Raw genomic sequence first — 17,778 nt, 5'->3', positions numbered from 1 at the left:
ATTGACCAAACAGTAAAGTATAAAACCCAGTTTTTGTTTTTTCTTCGGATCTTTGCAACTTCACAAATATCAAAAGGACAGCACAGGTGCAGGTCCATAACGTCTTTATCGGGAAATACATAAAGTTTTTGATACAGCTGAGTAAATTCAGAGTAGCAAAAATATATCTAGAATTTACATTTCTCAGGAAAATTAAGAAATCATAGCTGTTTTCCATTTTTTTCACCACAGTATTATTTTGATGCAGGTGCAGTGCATTTCTGAGATCAAAGATTCATTAACTGTCAAAAATATGTTGCAGTATAGTGAATGTCCTATGAAGAGTCCAGTTGGGAGATTGCCAGTAAAGTTATTGGACTATCAGGCAACTCTTCAGTGCAGAAATTAGAAAGCATATGTTTTAAATTATAACTACTAACCTAGAGAATGTGTACTGATAGAGATTCTAATGGATCAATATAACGATAAATCACGGAATCACAGAATCACAGAATGGTAGGGATTGGAGGGGACCTCTGAAGATCACCTGGTCCAACCCCTCTGCCAAGGCAGGATCACCCAGGACAGGTTGCACAGGAACACGGCCAGTCGGGTTTTGAAGGTCTCCAGAGAAGGAGACTCCACAACCTCTCTGGGCAGCCTGTTCCAGTGCTCCATCACCCCCACAGTGAAGAAGTTTTTCCTCATGTTGAGGTGGAACTTCCTGGGCTGCAGTTTGTGCCCATTGCCCCTTGTCCTATCACTGGGCACTACTGAAAAGAGACTGGCTCCATCCTCCTGACAGCCACCCTTCAGATATGTATAGACATTGATAAGGTCCCCTCTCGGCCTTCTCTTCTCCAGACTAAACAGCCCCAGGTCTCTCAGCCTTTCCTCATACGAGAGATGTTCCAGTCCCTTAATCATCCTCGTAGCCCTCCATTGGACCCTCTCCAAAATGTTGGAGACATAAATGTTGTTCGATTATTGTTATTTCCTGTTCTGATAGCTGCCAACTGATAAGATACTGTGGGCAACATTGAGTCTTATAATTATTAGTGGTGATATGTGATTTCATGCTGTTGAGATGCTCTCCTGGCAGGACAGAAAACCAGATGCTGAGTGGTTATGGAATTCCTCCTGCCCAGGCCAGGCACAAGTACCTGACAGTTCCCATCACACGATTATCCAGTTCTCTTGGTTGTTAACAGATGAGTATGGAAGAAGGCATCACTCAGCTGGTTACAGCATGGAGCTAATTAGCTTCATAGCTGGATGTGTTTGTTGTGGACTGCGGACTTCCGCATGTGCAGCAAAATGTACACAGAATGTACGGCAAAAACACGAGGCAGCATCTGCTAGCGTTGCTCCTCCAGGGCCTTAATTGCTAGCTAAAGCTACCCTTCACACAGAGCTGAGGATACTAATGACTTTTGGTGTTAGGTGTGCTCCTTTCACAGTGCAAGGCTCAATACTTAAAGGAATCAGGAGGTCAAATTTACAGTGGAAGTTAAGGATCCAGGCATCTGCAACCCTGCATTTAAGGACTATTGTACTCAGCTCAGTTACCTAAATATTAATACATTAATGCCAATTAAATTTGAAATGGCAGTAGAGACCTATATTTAGGCAGCTAAACTAAGGCCCATTGCCCGTTCTAATCTTTTGACAAGCTGCCATCTAACATGCAAGCCTTGTGGTAAAGACCTCCATATGCCTATATTTGTGCATGGTGTGATCTGATATTATTATCAACCCATATATTTCCCCTGCCTATTTCTGCCCCAAGCTTGATCCAGGAACCATTTTTATAGCTCACCTACCAGAACAGACATCAGCCAAAGGACAGATTTTACGATGGATCATTATATGCAGCAGCCAGCAACTGGGAGATTCACTCTCGGTTTTGAATCCCTACACTGCCTGACTCTTTCCTTACCCAGAAGCTTGTTCTTAACCCCAGGCTACTGCATCGTTATCTTCACACAGACAAATCCAACCACAGTGATGGCCCAGACTGTGCAAAATGAGCATTTGAGCTTCTGTTCTCAACCAGCTAGGGAGGCAATTTGGCTGCTGGACCCTGAAAATTCAACATCTCATACCTGAGAGCACAAGTCCTAACACAAAGAAAAGGTTCCTAACTATTGAATCTAGTGAGTACTCCTGAAAATCTTAGAGACTATCCATGCCATCTTTATGTGAACATATACTTTTGGAAATCCAGCCGTGGAGTATTTTGCAGAACCTCCACTTTCTTTGCATTCACTGCTGCTAGATTGTGCAAGGACAGAGTTTTACATGAAAAGGGCACTGGCTGACATAAAGCTGAGGACTAAGAGTGATTATATTTCTTTAAATGAAAATAACTGTCTTTTGGTCAATTAAATGAGCAATTTGTTCAAGATAATTCTGTATTATAAAAGAATCTCATCTCACTGTGTACCAGCAACACCTCCACAGCTCTGGATAAATACTGGACAAGGAAATGACATATTCCAGTCTATTATCCTGTAAGTCCTGCAGTGGAGAGAGCCCTCCTTTTAAGCATCGTTGGCAACATTAGCCTCAATTTTTACACTTAACCTATTGTTTGGAAATAGTCTGTTTGGATATATCGTAAAACTGCCAGCAGTTGAATTTTCTATGTGTGATTATAAACTCATTTATTCCTTTTTCAGAGTCCCCACTTATACAGGTATACTGCCGTAGACAATGAAAGCCATCATTCAAGCCATATGTGAACAGAGACATTTGTTTTAAGAACTATTAATCTTTGGCAAACCAACAGGCAGCTATCGTAACGTATTGATCCTGCTAGCTGTCCCTTAAATAAATATAATTAGAGCTTCCTGGGTTAGGTTTAAACTGATATTAGCCAGTCAAAGGACCTGTAAATATTAATCTACACTGATCCCTCCCTCCTGCCCGCAGGTGCCAGCTTCACACCAGTCCCCAGACGTTTCATAACGTGAAGCTGTCCTGGGGAAAGAACTCAGAGGGTGATACACAAGCAAACAAAATGAGACAAGTGTTCTGGAAATGGTGTTTTGCTGCCTTACACCAACTTGAACAAACCCTCTGCTGGTACAAGCTGACACAGCTCTACACTGACTGAGGTGGGGCCATACTGGATGATACTAGCAAAAGATCTAGCTCAACCTGTTAAAACAAAATCAATGTCTTTAGGGAACAAACTACTACCTAAATCTGGGAATGCCAGACATTGAGATATGCAGTAATACTAGTTCTGGTGTCAACAACAATTATTGTCCTACAAATATCTTCCTAAGAGAAGGTTAAAGTTAGACCTTCACTGACTACGTCTCAGAAGTTATGTTACTATACCTGGTTAAGCCTTTTCCAGAATACACAGAGTGGTAATATGCACTACTTTCTTTAATGCCAATTCCATAATAATGATACCTGTGGGGAAAAAAAAAAAAAAAAAGAGGAGTGTTTATGAGTGATGTGTCAAGTAAAGCAAAGTGTCAAATTGATTTTCAATGCTTTCTGAAAACTTTTCTTAACAGCTTCTACCAATTACTTTCACTGACGTGGAACAAAATCTGGTGTCATAGAAAACAGTATTGTCATGATTTGATCCAAAATTCAAGGCTGGGATCTTCTTCAAATTTAAAACACTTACTCTCTAACACGAATGTAGCTGGAACAGCGAATCTCCTAGAAACATGTTACATCTCTTTTCCCTAATGTGCATTCTCTTCCATTTTACTTTGTTTGTTGAAAGGGTGCTGGGTTTGATCTACCAGGTTTATTTTATCAGGCTTACCACTGTCATAACTAGACAGTCCCACAGGGCTCTCTTCAGTTGAAAATAACTCCCCACTGTACCCTATAAATCAGTGTTCAGCCTCCTATGACTAAAAATGCTAACATGTCGTTCATTCATTCTTCTCTCAGCTTGTAGGGTGACCGACTCTGCTGAATTATTTAGCTGCTTAGGCAGTTTTCATCCACATTTGTCTCCCTTGCAGCTCTCCTGGAAATTACTGCTCCCAAACAGAGCTGGAAGGAGGAAACATGAGCCTATTGCTCAGCCTCTGCAGTGCCGAACCCAACACCTTAACCAAAGACGCTAGAGAGGGTGTATTGGTGCTGAGAAAACTGGCTACACAGTAGGTACTTACTACCTTCCACTGATTTTGTTACAAAAGAAGTGACCTTCAGGAGAAGGGCAGGAGAGCAAGCTCAGGGCAGCTTTTTCTTTACCAGTCATAGCAAAGATTGCTTGAGTTCATCTGTCAAAGGTGATAGGTCCTCTCTTATAAATTCCGCTCAGTAGATTTAAAAACCGATTGATTGTTTTAAACTGAAGTCGTCTAAGAATGTTATGGACAGTATACTCAGGATCATTCGTTTTTTACTCAAGTTAGCTTGAAAACATCATGGCAGCTGGTTTAACTGAACTGCTTCAAAGTAACACTTGTAGTTCAAGTATATTGCCTGTAAACCAAGCCTAACATAGAGGTAACACTTTGCAACACATTGCACTAATTTCACTGAAACTTCTCAAAAACTTGAAGAAATGTACTCTTAAGACACACAGTCCCCAGCAAATAGTTCATAGAACACATAAACAAATGTTTTGAGCTCCTCTCTGCTGTTCCTGGTGACGTCCATTTAAAAAAAATCACAATTTTATTGTTTGTTCTTGTATGGGACAGTCAGAGATAAGAACAAAACCCTCAAAGGTTTTATATTTACAAAGCTGACTAAAGGCTTTAGATACAAGATGATAGATACAAATGATATTTAAGAAAATGTTCATTAGGATAATATATATGCTTAGCCTAGGTGGCTTTGAAAATCTCAGCGGAAATAGTCGTTCTGTTTCTGGGTAGAGTGTTGCATGCACTGAGGATTTTACAGCCCAGAAATGTGACAGAGTGGCTGCTTGTTAAACATCATAGATTTTACTGTTTGCCTGAAAATGATGAGTCTTCATAATACCACTAGATTGCAGTAGTACCTGGTGACCCACAGGAAGGCCAAAAGCTTCTCACCTATTTCTTTACCATTCGTTCTCTTGCCCCATAAGTGTATTTTTCTGAGGGACGGTGATGAGGTGAATTGACCATTTTTAAATATCTGTTAATACTCAGAAGCTCCGACATAGGACCATCTGCTCGTAGCAGTTGCCTTTTTACCCATTAAAGCCAGATTTGGCTGATCAAAGCAAAGTGACACCTCAAGGTGCTTTAGGATGCCAATGGGACCTTTAATTAAGTGTCATAATCACAGAATCACAGAATCACTAGGTTGGAAAGGACCTTCAAAATCATCAAGTCCAACCATTAATCCAGCGTCACCATGTTCCCTGAACCATGTCCTGAAGTGCCACATCCACACATTTTTTGAACACTTCCAGAGATGGCGACTCCACCACCTCCCTGGGCAGCCTGTTCCAATGCCTGACCACCCTCTCAGTGAAGAAATTTTTCCTAATATCCAATCTAAACCTCCCCTGGCGCAACTTGAGGCCATTTCCTCTCATTCTATCGCTAGTTACTTGGAAGAAGAGGCCAACACCGTCGTCGCCACAACCCCCTTTCAGGTAGTTGTAGAGAGCGATAAGGTCTCCCCTCAGCCTCCTCTTCTCCAGACTAAACAACCCCAGTTCCCTCAGCTGCTCCTCATAAGACTTGTGCTCCAGACCCCTCACCAGCTTCGTTGCCCTTCTCTGGACACACTCCAGCACCTCAACATCCTTCTTGTAGTGAGGGGCCCAAAACTGAACACAGGGTTCGAGGTGCGGCCTCACCAGTGCCCTCACCAGTACAGGGGCACGATCACTTCCCTGCTCCTGCTGGCCACACTATTTCTGATACAGGCCAGGATGCTGTTGGCCTTCTTGGCCACCTGGGCACACTGCCGGCTCATGTTCAGCCGGCTGTCAACCAGCACCCCCAGGTCCCTTTCCGCCGGGCAGCTCTCCAGCCACTCCTCCCCAAAGCCTGTAGCGTTGCGTGGGGTTGTTGTGACCAAAGTGACCTGGAATGTTTCCACGGATGGGGCATCTACCACCTCCCTGGGCAACATGTGCCAGGGTTTCACTACCATCAGTGTGAGAAATTTCTTCCTTCTATCTAGTCAAAATCTGCCCTCTTTTAGTTGAAAACCATTACCCCTTGTCCTATGGCAACAGGCCCTGCTAAAAAGTCTGTCCCCACCTTTCTTATAGGCCCCCTTTAAGTACTGAAAGGCTGCAATAAGGTCTCTCCAGAGCCTTCTTTTCTCCAGGCTGAACAACCCCAACTCCCTCAGCCTTCCTTCACAGGAGGGGTGTTTGTTCCATCCCTCTGATAATTTTTGTGGCCCTCCTCTGGACGCACTCTAACGGGTCCATGTTTTTCCTGTGTTGAGGGCTTCAGTACTCCAGGTGGGGTCTCACCAGGGCAGAGGGGCAGAATCTCCTCCCTCGACCTCCTGGCCACGCTTCTTGTGATGAAGCCCAGGGCACGGTTGGCCTTCTGGGCTGCGAGCGCACATTGCCGGCTCATGTCCAGCTCTTCATCCACTAGTACCCCCAAGTCAGACCCCTGAGGGACACTGCTCATCACCTGTCTCCGTCTGGACATTGAACCGTTGACCACTACCCTCTGGATGTGACCATCCAACCAATTACTCATCCACCCAACAGTCTTCCCATCAACTCCATCTCTCTCCAATTCAGAGGACCGTGCCAAAGGCCTTTCAGAAGTCCTGATAGATGACATCGGTAGCTCTTCCCTTGTCCACTGATGCAGTCACTCCATCATAGAGGCCACTAGGTTGGTCAGGCAGGACTTGCCCTTGGTGAAGCCATGCTGGCTCTCTCCAATCACCTCCCTGTCCTCCATTTGCCAGGCAGGTGATTCGAGACAGCCAGCATGGCTGTTGTAAATCAAAGTCCTAAAGGTTTTCAACCACTGCTTTTGCTGTTAACCAGATAAACTTGGGCCAAAGACCTGGATCTGGAAATTGCTAATATTTGACAGAGCTCTGACACAAAACCTAAAGGCATGAACGTTTTTTCTTCTTGCAAGAAAATGAAGTAATTTTAGATGTGACACAAGAGGTATTGCAAATATGCATGTATGGATTCTTTGAAATAACAGCATTTACTTAGTCTTGACATTGCAAAGCTTGTACAATGAACAGCATGAAAAACAAAAGAGAACTATGACTGCTTCTTTAACAATGTTATCTGCCTATTTGTCATTGTCCATGTAAGCAAGAAGTTGCCTACTTCTCATTCCAATACCCTAAAATTTCTCAGTTTCAATTACATGCCATTTTTTAAATTTTAAGAATAAAATTTCACATTTTCACCACAAATTTGGAATTCCCTCCTGCTGAAGTTGGAATGGGCCAGAGGCAAGGAAAAGCATTACTTCTTTACAAAGGTACGATTCAATATCTAGATTATTCAATATCTAATTCAATATTAACATATTTGTGCTAGAAGCAAAAACTGTTATATCATTTGGATTCTCAGGTTTCCAGTGATCAGCAATATATTTGTTCCTGCTCTAGAATGCCCCAAGATATTAGAATTTACATTGTGACATTTTGGTATGTAGAAAACAGATATTTTCAGTACCTATTCAGTGTCTCAAAGGCATAGCAGTTATCCTTCTGATTTCCTTCAGCAATTAGTGTACTTGAATTTTTAGTACTAAAATGTACAGCTTTCCAGTCATGACACAAAAGAAATTAAAAAATTATAATCTGTAATGTCCAAGTTCTGTCTGGCCGACTTCATAGAGTAGTAAGATATAAAGATTTTTATTCTCTTACAAGCCAAAGTAATTAGCCAAATAGGTTATTTTGGACTCCTTGTTGAAAGTAGTATACCCATCCCAGACACACTGATAACATCTTTAACTTACAACTTCAAGCACCTTCTTTCCTTCTCTTTATATGCATATTTCTATGTGTATGTACCCTATATATTTATTTTACTATTTATATTTTTATTGCATACTCAATAAAATTCAACCAGTCATCATAAGGAACTTATTCTCAATTTTGGTAAGAAACCTTTTAAAAAACAAGCTGAACTGCTTTCCTCTTTTAATTTTAGTGGTCTGTTGTAACATATGTTCCTACGCAACTAGTAGCCCTGATTTTAGCATACACTGACACAAATGATAGCTGATAAGGAAATGATAGGCTTAAGCTGTTCAGGGACTTGCAATAACTTGTTATCACAGGGCCAGCTGCCATATCAGTTTTATTAACCCACTAAATCACTCCTAATAAATAAGATAATAGTTTTTCAGACATGATGGATAAAAGCTAAGATTCATCATTGATCAAAGTCTACAAAGAAATTAAATTGTAACTTGAGCTCAAACAGTCTTCTGTGTGTATGGACTGAGCAGTATGTATGTTTTCCTGAATAGCTGCTCCAGCTAATTCATGTACTATGAAGATTATAACTGAATTCTAGCAGTGACCACAGTATGTTCAATATTACCTATGCAAAAATGAGGATTCAGAACCTGCTGCACAGACAATGGTTGCTTATGAAGTACTAATCTAAGACAGCAGTTTGCAGTATTTATTGTTCTGGGTCTTCTTCCACTCAGCAGGAATATAGAAAACTTCCCCTGCATTCTGCAGTCTGGAGTCATTAGCATAAGCATGAGAGATGAATGAACCTTGTTAACAGAATTGTGTCCAATGTGTTGTACCTTGTTGGTCAAATGTTTAAATGAGTGTTTTAGTATTGACACTTTTGTACAAATGGGTTGTTGGATGTCAATACAGCGAGAGAGACTCTGACTTGAAGTTCTAGGATTTATTAGACCCATTTTTAAGTTTCTCCTTTGCCCAAAACAGAATATGACAAATGCTGCTTGGAACCAGAGGAGGAACTAACATTTGTGTATCTATCTCACACCTTAGAGCAGCACCTGTACCCCACACCTTAGAGAAACAGTTCTTCCTCAAATCCAATTCATGCTCATGAGAATGCTAGAAAGAGCTTGCCCGTGTTTCGGTGTGGGAGAAAAGCAACTTCTGTCACCTTGAAGATGATGGGAAAGGGAACTGATTTTCTTTGCTTTCTTCTGACCACAGCCAGGCTCTATCGATACACTACTGTGTACGCACGCAGTGTGCCGCGAGGAACTCTGTTCCTGGTGTTTAGATTTTCTTTGCAATATAAGAACAACGCTTCCATCGGAGAGGAATCGTCTTTTTCCTTTCTTGCTTTTGCAGCATCGGGCTCGGTACAGCCCTGGACAGTGATCAGAGCTCCTAGGCAGTACCACAATACAAAACATCACTGTCAGGAACAGCTAGTACTATTACTGCCCCTACTAACGCTACATCGAAATAATGATAGCAACAACAGAAATAAAACAATGTCACTATACTACCATGCCTAAAAAAATGGGATTTAATTGCTAGTATGAAGTGTCTCTTAGCAGTCCCAGTAACGCAGCTCTGTTCCACACAGGAACAGCTTAAAACGTTTAGAGGCCATGCTCAGATAAAAGCAGAGGGTAACTAATCATTTACTGAAACTGATGAACCGTCCCTTAATTTCCTTATTAATTTAATGGAAATACTTCTGTAAATGATACTTGTGTGACTTACTGCTACCTGGTGAAAACAGAAATGAATTTACTCCTCAGTGAGACTGTGGTTTGGAGGGGAATATGGTGCACAGTATCAGAGACCGATAAATAATAATCAGATTTTTATTTTATACTGCCACTTCTCTATGACTACTTGCTTCTGTATCCAGTCTCCAAACTGGAGATGTTGTCACTTGTGCCTGTTGTGAGGCCCTTTTTTGCACAGCAAGAACAATGTAAATGTGCCTTAGTGGAAATGACAATTGCAGAGGAAAAATCCAATTAAAAAAATAAGAAGAAACAAATGCCAGATGTTCAAACAAATTCTGCTGATGCCTCATCCCTTTGAGGAAATTGTTTAGGAACAATTAATCCATATGAAAATACGGCATATAAAACCACCAAGGTCAGTAGGGATATGGGATCTGCTGAAGAAATGCTGGGCATGAGGTATTTCTGTGCTAGTACTGTTAAATGTCTCAGAGAAATGGGGTGTATAGTGACACATGTCCCAACACAATTAATTTTGTAGCGAGATTCCCATGTCAAAAACTAGATTTGAAACATACCCCTTACTTAATAGACATTGACTTACAGTGCTTTGAATTATGCAGATACATGATAGATTTTGGAAGTTTGGATCCGGATTGGATCTTGTTTATCAATGTATTAGATATGTCAGATCAAAAATATAGTGAGCATTTGGGATACTTTCCAACTTGTATTCTCTCATTCATTATAACTTGAAAGTGATTCTCCAAACATGTCAGGTTATGAACCTGACCAATACTTACTCAACCAAGGCACTGATGAATGCGCAGGTTGTCAAATATTGCTGCACAGATCGTGAACGCCAGATCTCCTAAAAACTTAAACACAATACTAGCGGCAAATACCCATCTGCAAAGGTGACCAACTCTACATCATCTTATGCCTGTAACCACAGCTGAACTTCACCACAGCAGACAATATATGAAATCCCTCTTTTCTCCTACAAATAACATTTCTAATAGTAACTCTACTCAAAACCCCTCTATTCAGTGTCTATAAGTCATCCATAAAAAGAGAAATGACCTTCAGTTCCAGTTTTTCTCTATGCAATACAGATTGTGTATTCTCTTCTGAAAAAAATCAATGGATTACCAATTTGTAAGACTGTAACATGCAAGAACTGTTCCCTGTTAAAAAAAGGGAAAATATTCTATGCAGGCTTTATTTCCTTTGGATTTTATTTTTATTAATGATTATTTAAAATAAATACTTGAGACATACTCAAGAAATAGAATGCCTTTGTAAAAATTTGGAATTTAAATCTTTTCCACCTTTATTTATACTGCAACAAAATCTAAAATTCACCAATTACATTTCCTATGCATTCTTCAAAACTAAGGTGGAATCAACTGGCTATTTCTTGTATTTCTAAGGCAGAAAGAAAACCAAGCATAACAACATGAAGCACGCCCCCAACATTATAAAAGTAAACAATGCATCTTTCAGACACGCCTAATACACTGCAAAGCACTTAGGAAAACCACAATCTTGTAGCTTTTTTCCTTTTCAGTCTCCTTTCATTTTGAGTTTTGCTTATAAATTACTGAAAGAATAGCTTTGTCTTTCAAGGCTAAGTCATTCAAAACATTTTTCCCAAGCAAACAGAATGTTTTAGTTTCTTCTATTACTACCAGTATTCTTGTTCTCTATCTTATTCATTAGCAAAATGTTTCTTTGACAATTTTCTGGGGTTTAGTTTCGTTTCAGTAAACCATCAACTCTTTGTGCTTTCTTCTCTAAGTCGAGGATAGTTCCATGAATCTTATTCAGTAGGTGATTCATCAATGCATTTGTAATTTTAAGCGTGAGAAAAACCCTAGGACTACTCACATATTTAAAGGCATGCATCTCCTAAAATATACGCATTAATAACAAATGTTTAATTTCTGTGTGTACGCAGAAAGCTGGACACATTATCTATCCTAATTTGCTCCTTGTAGCAATGTCTTATTTTTAGGAAATCTTGTTTTGAAATAAATAGAAATACACAGGTAAGGATCTGGTCTAAACTTGATTTGAGACTGAAAACCGTTAAGTTTTTGGAGAGTTACTTTAAAAGAACAAAATTATTTAACTAGTCCTATTTTATGTAGAATGGTATGGGCACATTATTTAGGTTTAAATATTTTTTAAAACCGCATGTTGATAAACACTGAAATAACAATTTAAAGCACAACACCCAGAAAAGCTCAGAGCCAGTCTTGGTTTCAGGCAATACAGAGGACTGTTGTATTTGTGACTCTCCAAACAGGGATAGAGGTTTCCTAGAATTACCTAACTCATAGCTTGACACTAGAAATACTCTAGAGCATTATTTTGACTCTTCTACATGCATTACGTCAGTACATCACACAGTTTTTCCCTGCCTTAAGAAGTATCATTCCCCTATCAAAAAATAAAAATCAGATTGGGTACAATTCATCAGTCCTTCCTCAGCAGTCTTGGTATCAGGACATAGGAGGGAGGGTGGGTGTAAGGGAATATGTTGTTACCACTGTTCACCCCAGTTTTAGAGTATCATGGCCAAAAGCGTAATGCCAGAACCGGAATTAATAAGAATTTCAGCACAGCTAATATAAAATCATCTGGGATCTGTTCCCACAGGCTAACATTCCACAGATCAAACATACAAATTAATTGGATACGTTATTTATGAAATGGCTGCACCATAGGTTGTGTACTTTTCAGAGTTTTTATAAACGGCTCACAACAAAGACCAAACGTACACCTTCTTCTCAAACTAAGACAATGCTTTTTCCTAGTGTCTTTAAATTAATCCCTATTGCTATGTAGACAACATAATGAAAGTTGTTGGATTTGCAAAAGGCAAATAAAATCATAGTTAAATTGCACATTATTTATAGAAAGATGAACAAAGATATATGTATTATGTAACGTTTTTGATATATAAGATTTTGACATAGATTTGCAAGAATTTTTAGAAATTATGCCTGCAGTAATGTTTTCAAACTCAACTCTGTATCAGTTTCGTCACGTACATGAAAGTTACCACTTGCAGCTTGTCATCAGAATAAACTCCCCTGCCAACTAGTACATATTATGGAGACATGGAAATACATGTTCTTCCTAGAATGTGTTTTGTAAGCGGGTGCAGAGATAACTGTGCCTTACTTTGAATGGCCCCTTGTTCCAAGCCGCCTTGTGGTAAGGAGAGGGAATTTCTGGCGAATGGTCTAAAGAGAAAAGAACTGTATTAATTATAACTATGCTACACTTTCTTAGCAATCTGCTCATAGAAAAATCGTAAATATATGTAGTCCATGAATAAATGTTTATGACATTTATGACACAACATAACCAATGAAGCATGGTTTACACTGCAGGGGTCCTTCCATCCTCGCCCATCTCGCTGTGTACCTCCAGCCTTCCCACCCGTAAACTCCTTCCCACCTGTTCTTCCTTTCCTTTTTCACTTCTACAACTTAAAATCTAATTTTCTTCACCAGGATTCTGTTTCATTCAGGTCCCTAAAGTACAACTGTACTTTTGCTTCAGAGATCTAAACAGAACCAGGGAAAGATCTGCCCTCCAGCTATTCTGTTTTCAAAGTCAAACAACTAAAATAAATTGATTTTTGATTTGAAAAGTATGTTCTGAAGGTTAAAGGAAGCAAATATTTGCCTCACAGGTCCTCCACTATCAAAGTGCTGGACAGTCCTAAATTTATTTATGCTCACTGAAACCCTGTGATAGTTTCTGTTAGCTCTGTGCTGCACATAAAGAATTCATGTTATGTGATTTAATCCAAGTCAAGCAAAACATTCTGTCACTGGACTCGTGAGATTGAGATTAGTGCCCTAAAAACATCCTACTCTTCCTGTAAAGAATGATGCTTAAGGCAAAAAGGTTTATTAAGTAAAAAAAGTAATTCAGTGATAGAGGTAGATCTAATAGATACATCTAATAGATAGATCACTGTCAAAACAATGTTTAAATGGAAAGCTATTGTCTTCCTCATTTATACTGAAGCTGCATAATGAAAATTAGGCATACACTTTCTCAGTAAATCCAATTGAAGAGGAAAAAAATTAGTAAGTGAACATTTTATGAACTGGATTTTAAATCCATTATTATTATTTAATTAAATTAACGCATTTTGCTATGTATGAACAGTGACTAGATGAGCAGTGTTTAAAAAAAGATGATCTTTGAAGCATTTTTGGTTTCCTGTTTCACTAACTACTCAGTATTTAATTTAGAGAGTTCACATCTCCCTTTCACTAAATGATTTCAGGATTAGTTGTAGGGAAGGGAGAAAAGAGGATGAATCAACAATTTTTCATTCAGGAGCTCTTTGTGTTATTGATTTTTATTCCCCTTCTTGTATTGCTTCTTGTGTCACTTCTCACTTTACACAGCCTTTAGTATAATTAAAAGTGTCTTTCATGTCAGATCAGTTTTTGTGGAAAGAACACTACTAATATCATCATCAAAAAAGAAGAAAAAAAAAAAGAGAAAAAAAAACTTCCAAGGAGAATGCTTCTTTTTAAATATGAAATAACAATCAATCAAAGGGAATTTCAGCTTCACGCTCCTATAAGGTGGTGTCATGAAATCCGTTCAGCTAGACCGGTGTAGTTCGTTTGATTCCCTGTACATTAGCAGTAGAAAAGATGTGAATTTGAGAGGCACTTTGACACAGCTGTGCTAAATTATCATTCTATCAAAGAATTAGGCTAACAAATTATGAAGACATTTACTCTTTACCTTCCCAAAAGTTGCAGCACAGGCAGGTTCCAGCTTCTCTTTTCTGCAGAAGTCTAAATAATGTGCATAAAGGATGCATCTTGGTAAACAAACTCCTTCACAGACAATGTAGTTTTCTTCCAGCCTGTATAGAGAAAGAAACTGCTGTAGTAAGAAGCAACATGCCATGTCTCCCCATTTTATTTTCCTTCTGTTTTTTGGTACTGCTCTCTTTTTTTTTTTTTTAATTTTACTGAAGATTTCCATGAGAGCACATAGATGAGTTTCTTATGAACAAGACAGACACTAGAGACTAACTCCACACTTGGTGCTTAGGGTAGCTGCAGAATACAGAAAACCTGGGGCCAGGTCCCTTTTCTTAATGAGTCTTTTTTCGATGTCTGGACTTTCTTGCTTTCTATAAATCATTATATGGTCATCACCTAAGAACCAGCCTTGCTCTGAAAATAAGAGCACTAACTAGGCTATGAAAGTCTTGGGTTTACCTCCGTGCTTTGAATAAAGCTGAAGCTTGAACCTGCATCTTCTGTCCCACTGTTTCTTTAACACTAATGGGCTAACGTCTCCTTTCTTCCTACGTTTGCTTTTTCACTTCCATGCTGGACCTGAAACTGTTTCTTTACCAAACCATACTGAAAAGCAAAGAACTGGCTTTTTCTGAAGGGGGTGCATTTTTACGTAGCTTCCCAATCATTTTACAAAATACAAGTGCCTAGTGATGGTCATTAAAGTAAAATTTTAAAAACTGAAGTGAATAAACTTGGTTCCCTTCACTCAAACTGAACTCTTGGTAACAGCTGGGTATTTCACTGTGGTCCTGATTCTTTTCTTTATCAATTTACATTATTTGCTACTGCTGGAATGATGTGCAATAAATTTATTTCTCAAATTACACAAATCTGTAAGAAAATACTGTGTAGTAAATGCTGCATACTGAATAATTTTGCACTGACTCACCAGACTCAAATCCTTACAATTGAGGCTCAGACGTCAGATGTAAGCTAGACCAAGAAACTGGGAAATTTGGATTACTCTCATTTTTCAGTTAGAAGGAAAAAAAAAAATCTAGATTTGCATTTGGTAACTCCTCCCTAATTTCAAGTGTGCTTTAATAGAAACATTTATCAATTAATGCCTGCAAAATTTGACCTCTTATTTGGTTAATTTTTGCCCAGATAAAACGAAGTAAAGTTAGGGCTTCCATGGATGGTAGAATATAATGTAAAAAAATACATTATAGGACAGCAAAAATCTAACATTCATAGCCTTAAAGGATAATTAAAACATCCATTCACAAATGTAATTCTTAAGTAACGCTTCATTTCCACATTTTTTTCGATACATTTCATGAATAATTTCTCACGTACTGTGAGAATCTGACAGAGATTTCTGTTAAGTGATAAACCTCTGCTAATGTAAAAAAAAATCAGATATTTGGGGGTGGATGTCCTTATTTTGTAGATGAGGCTTACCCGAAAAAAAAACAACAACAAAAAAACCAAAAACAAAGCCCAAACCCCCAACTAACCAAACCCCCCACAAACCCAGAAATGACAACTATTCCTGAAAGAGCTGTGAGGTGTAACCCTCCTTGCCGGCCCAGCTTTCAAAGCAAGGGCCCCTCGGGCCTGAGGGACCGGCCAGCGGCCGCGCAGGGAAGGCGCGGGCTGTCCCCGCCGAGCGGCCAGGTCGGCGGCCCCGCGACGGCTCTGGGTGCAGGGGCGGGCGGCGGGGGCTCGCCGCCGGAGCCCTACCATTGCAGGGTGAGCTGCGTCTGCTTCTTCTTGTCCTTCATCATCTGCGTGATGCTCTTCTTCGCAGACGGGCTCTGGTCCGCGGCTTTCAGCGCGCCGCCGCCAGCATCTGCATCCTCTTCTTCCGAGGGGAAGGCTTCGCTGCTACACCGCGTTTCTGAGCGCCGCGGGTGAACAAGAAGAGAAGCCCAAGGGCATCGTTACGGCCGGGCATATATACGTCGCCTCCTCCCGACGCCGCTGCCGGCCCCGCAGGCGCCCGTTTAACCGGCCGCCCTGCCCGCCGCTGCCTGAGGAGACGGGCCCGGCGGTCGCACCCGCCGCACCTCGCGTCCCCGCCGGATCCCGAGCGGCAGCCGCGGCGTCTCGCCCCGACGGCGGGATGGAAAGGGAACGCTGCCGGCTCCCCACCGCCTACCTGGCTTGATGCCGGCGGGCAGCGCCGGCTCCGGGAGCCGCCTCTCGGCGCCCGCCGCGGCGCCCAGCCCCTCCCCGGCGTAGGGCAGCAAGCCTCGCCCCAGCAGGTCCGCGCAGCAATCCTCCTGCGCGGCGGCGGACGCTGCCTGCGCGGCCGGCAGGTGCAGGAAGGCGTCCTCTCGCTCGGGCCCCTTGGCCATGCTCCTCACCGGCGCCTGCTCTGCCCCGCCGCGGCGCAGGCGGCGCCCATGGGCGGCGGGAGGGGACGGGACGGGACGGGGCGGGCGCGGCGGCGGCCTTAGGGCGCGGGGGGCGCCGGCCGAGGCATGGGCCGCGCCGGCCGCTTGTGCGGGGCTCCCTCAGCGCGGCGGAAGACGGTGTCAGCCCAAGGGAGGAGAGGCGACGCGAGGGCGGCGGCGGGGGACAGCTGTGCCCTACGGCGCCTTCCCGGGAGGCTGCATGGCTCCCGCGTGGGCAGAGGCGGCCGGGCCCGCGGGCGCCACTCCCTCCCCACGGCAGCTCCCCCGCGCCCGCGGATGGGGCTCCGCCTTGCGTGGGGTCCCGGAGGTCGCTGCCGGGCGGCAACGGGGAGGCCTCCCCGTCGCTTGCCTTCCGCCTCCGCCGCCCGCCGCGGTGCCCGGTCAGGCTGGTCGCGCCTGGCCGGGAGGGGACGAGGCACGGCCGGAGGCCCGGGAGGTTCAGGGGAGCTGCCGGGGACTGAGTGATTCGCTCCCGCCGGCGGTGGCCCTCGCCGGTGTGAGGGAGTAGTCCTTGGCCCGGCAGGGGGGCGGCGGGCGGGGGTCCGCAAGTCCCTTCACGGCGGAGGGCGGCCGCGAGATCTCTTCTCGACCCCTCCGGTGAGGGCGAGGGGGGAGCCGACGGACCTCCGCTCCGGCAGCAGCCTCTTGACAGCCCCCAGGCCAAGATGGGGAGCCGGCCGTGGCTGGCAGGCCATGGGACCCTCCTGGGCACCGTCTGTTACTGTCGGGATCGCGTGATTTCCTAGTGTAATTTGATGGGTGTTGGAACAAAACATCTCGATTTTGTACAAATAAATCACATTGATTTGGCAGGCGTGTCGTTGCTGTGCTCCATTTCAGCATGCTGACTGAGGGAGGAGGCAGGGGACAATCACAGAAAGATGGTTCCTGCTTTTTGCAGAGAGCAAAGTTGTCAGGATGGAAAATTAGCCTGATCACTGCAACATCCACTGTTTTAATACATCTTTGTTAAAGCAAAATTTTGGGAATTTTGTT

The 17,778-nt window shown here is 42.4% G+C and overlaps 1 protein-coding gene across 1 annotated transcript in view; it reads right to left on the bottom strand.

The window, feature by feature from the left end:
* RFX6 (regulatory factor X6) overlaps positions 1-17,384 on the bottom strand; it is a gene marked incomplete at its 3' end in the record, with an annotated part of 39,192 nt that extends 21,808 nt beyond the window's left edge. Inside the window, exons 1-5 of the mRNA XM_081997883.1 lie at positions 16,524-17,384; positions 16,106-16,262; positions 14,352-14,475; positions 12,756-12,817; positions 3,328-3,405 (exon numbers count right to left, since the gene is read on the bottom strand). Coding sequence (XP_081854009.1) covers positions 3,328-3,405; positions 12,756-12,817; positions 14,352-14,475; positions 16,106-16,262; positions 16,524-16,722 — 620 coding nt within the window. The 5' untranslated portion in view covers positions 16,723-17,384. The remainder of the gene's footprint in view (positions 1-3,327; positions 3,406-12,755; positions 12,818-14,351; positions 14,476-16,105; positions 16,263-16,523) is intronic.
* Between the last annotated feature and the right edge of the window lie 394 nt (positions 17,385-17,778).

Source organism: Phaethon aethereus, assembly GCF_964289735.1.
Source record: "Phaethon aethereus genome assembly, chromosome: 3".
Taxonomy (NCBI): Eukaryota; Metazoa; Chordata; class Aves; order Phaethontiformes; family Phaethontidae; genus Phaethon; species Phaethon aethereus.
The sequence above is the reverse complement of the archived record's forward strand: the minus strand, read 5'-3'. Positions and strand labels throughout refer to the sequence as shown.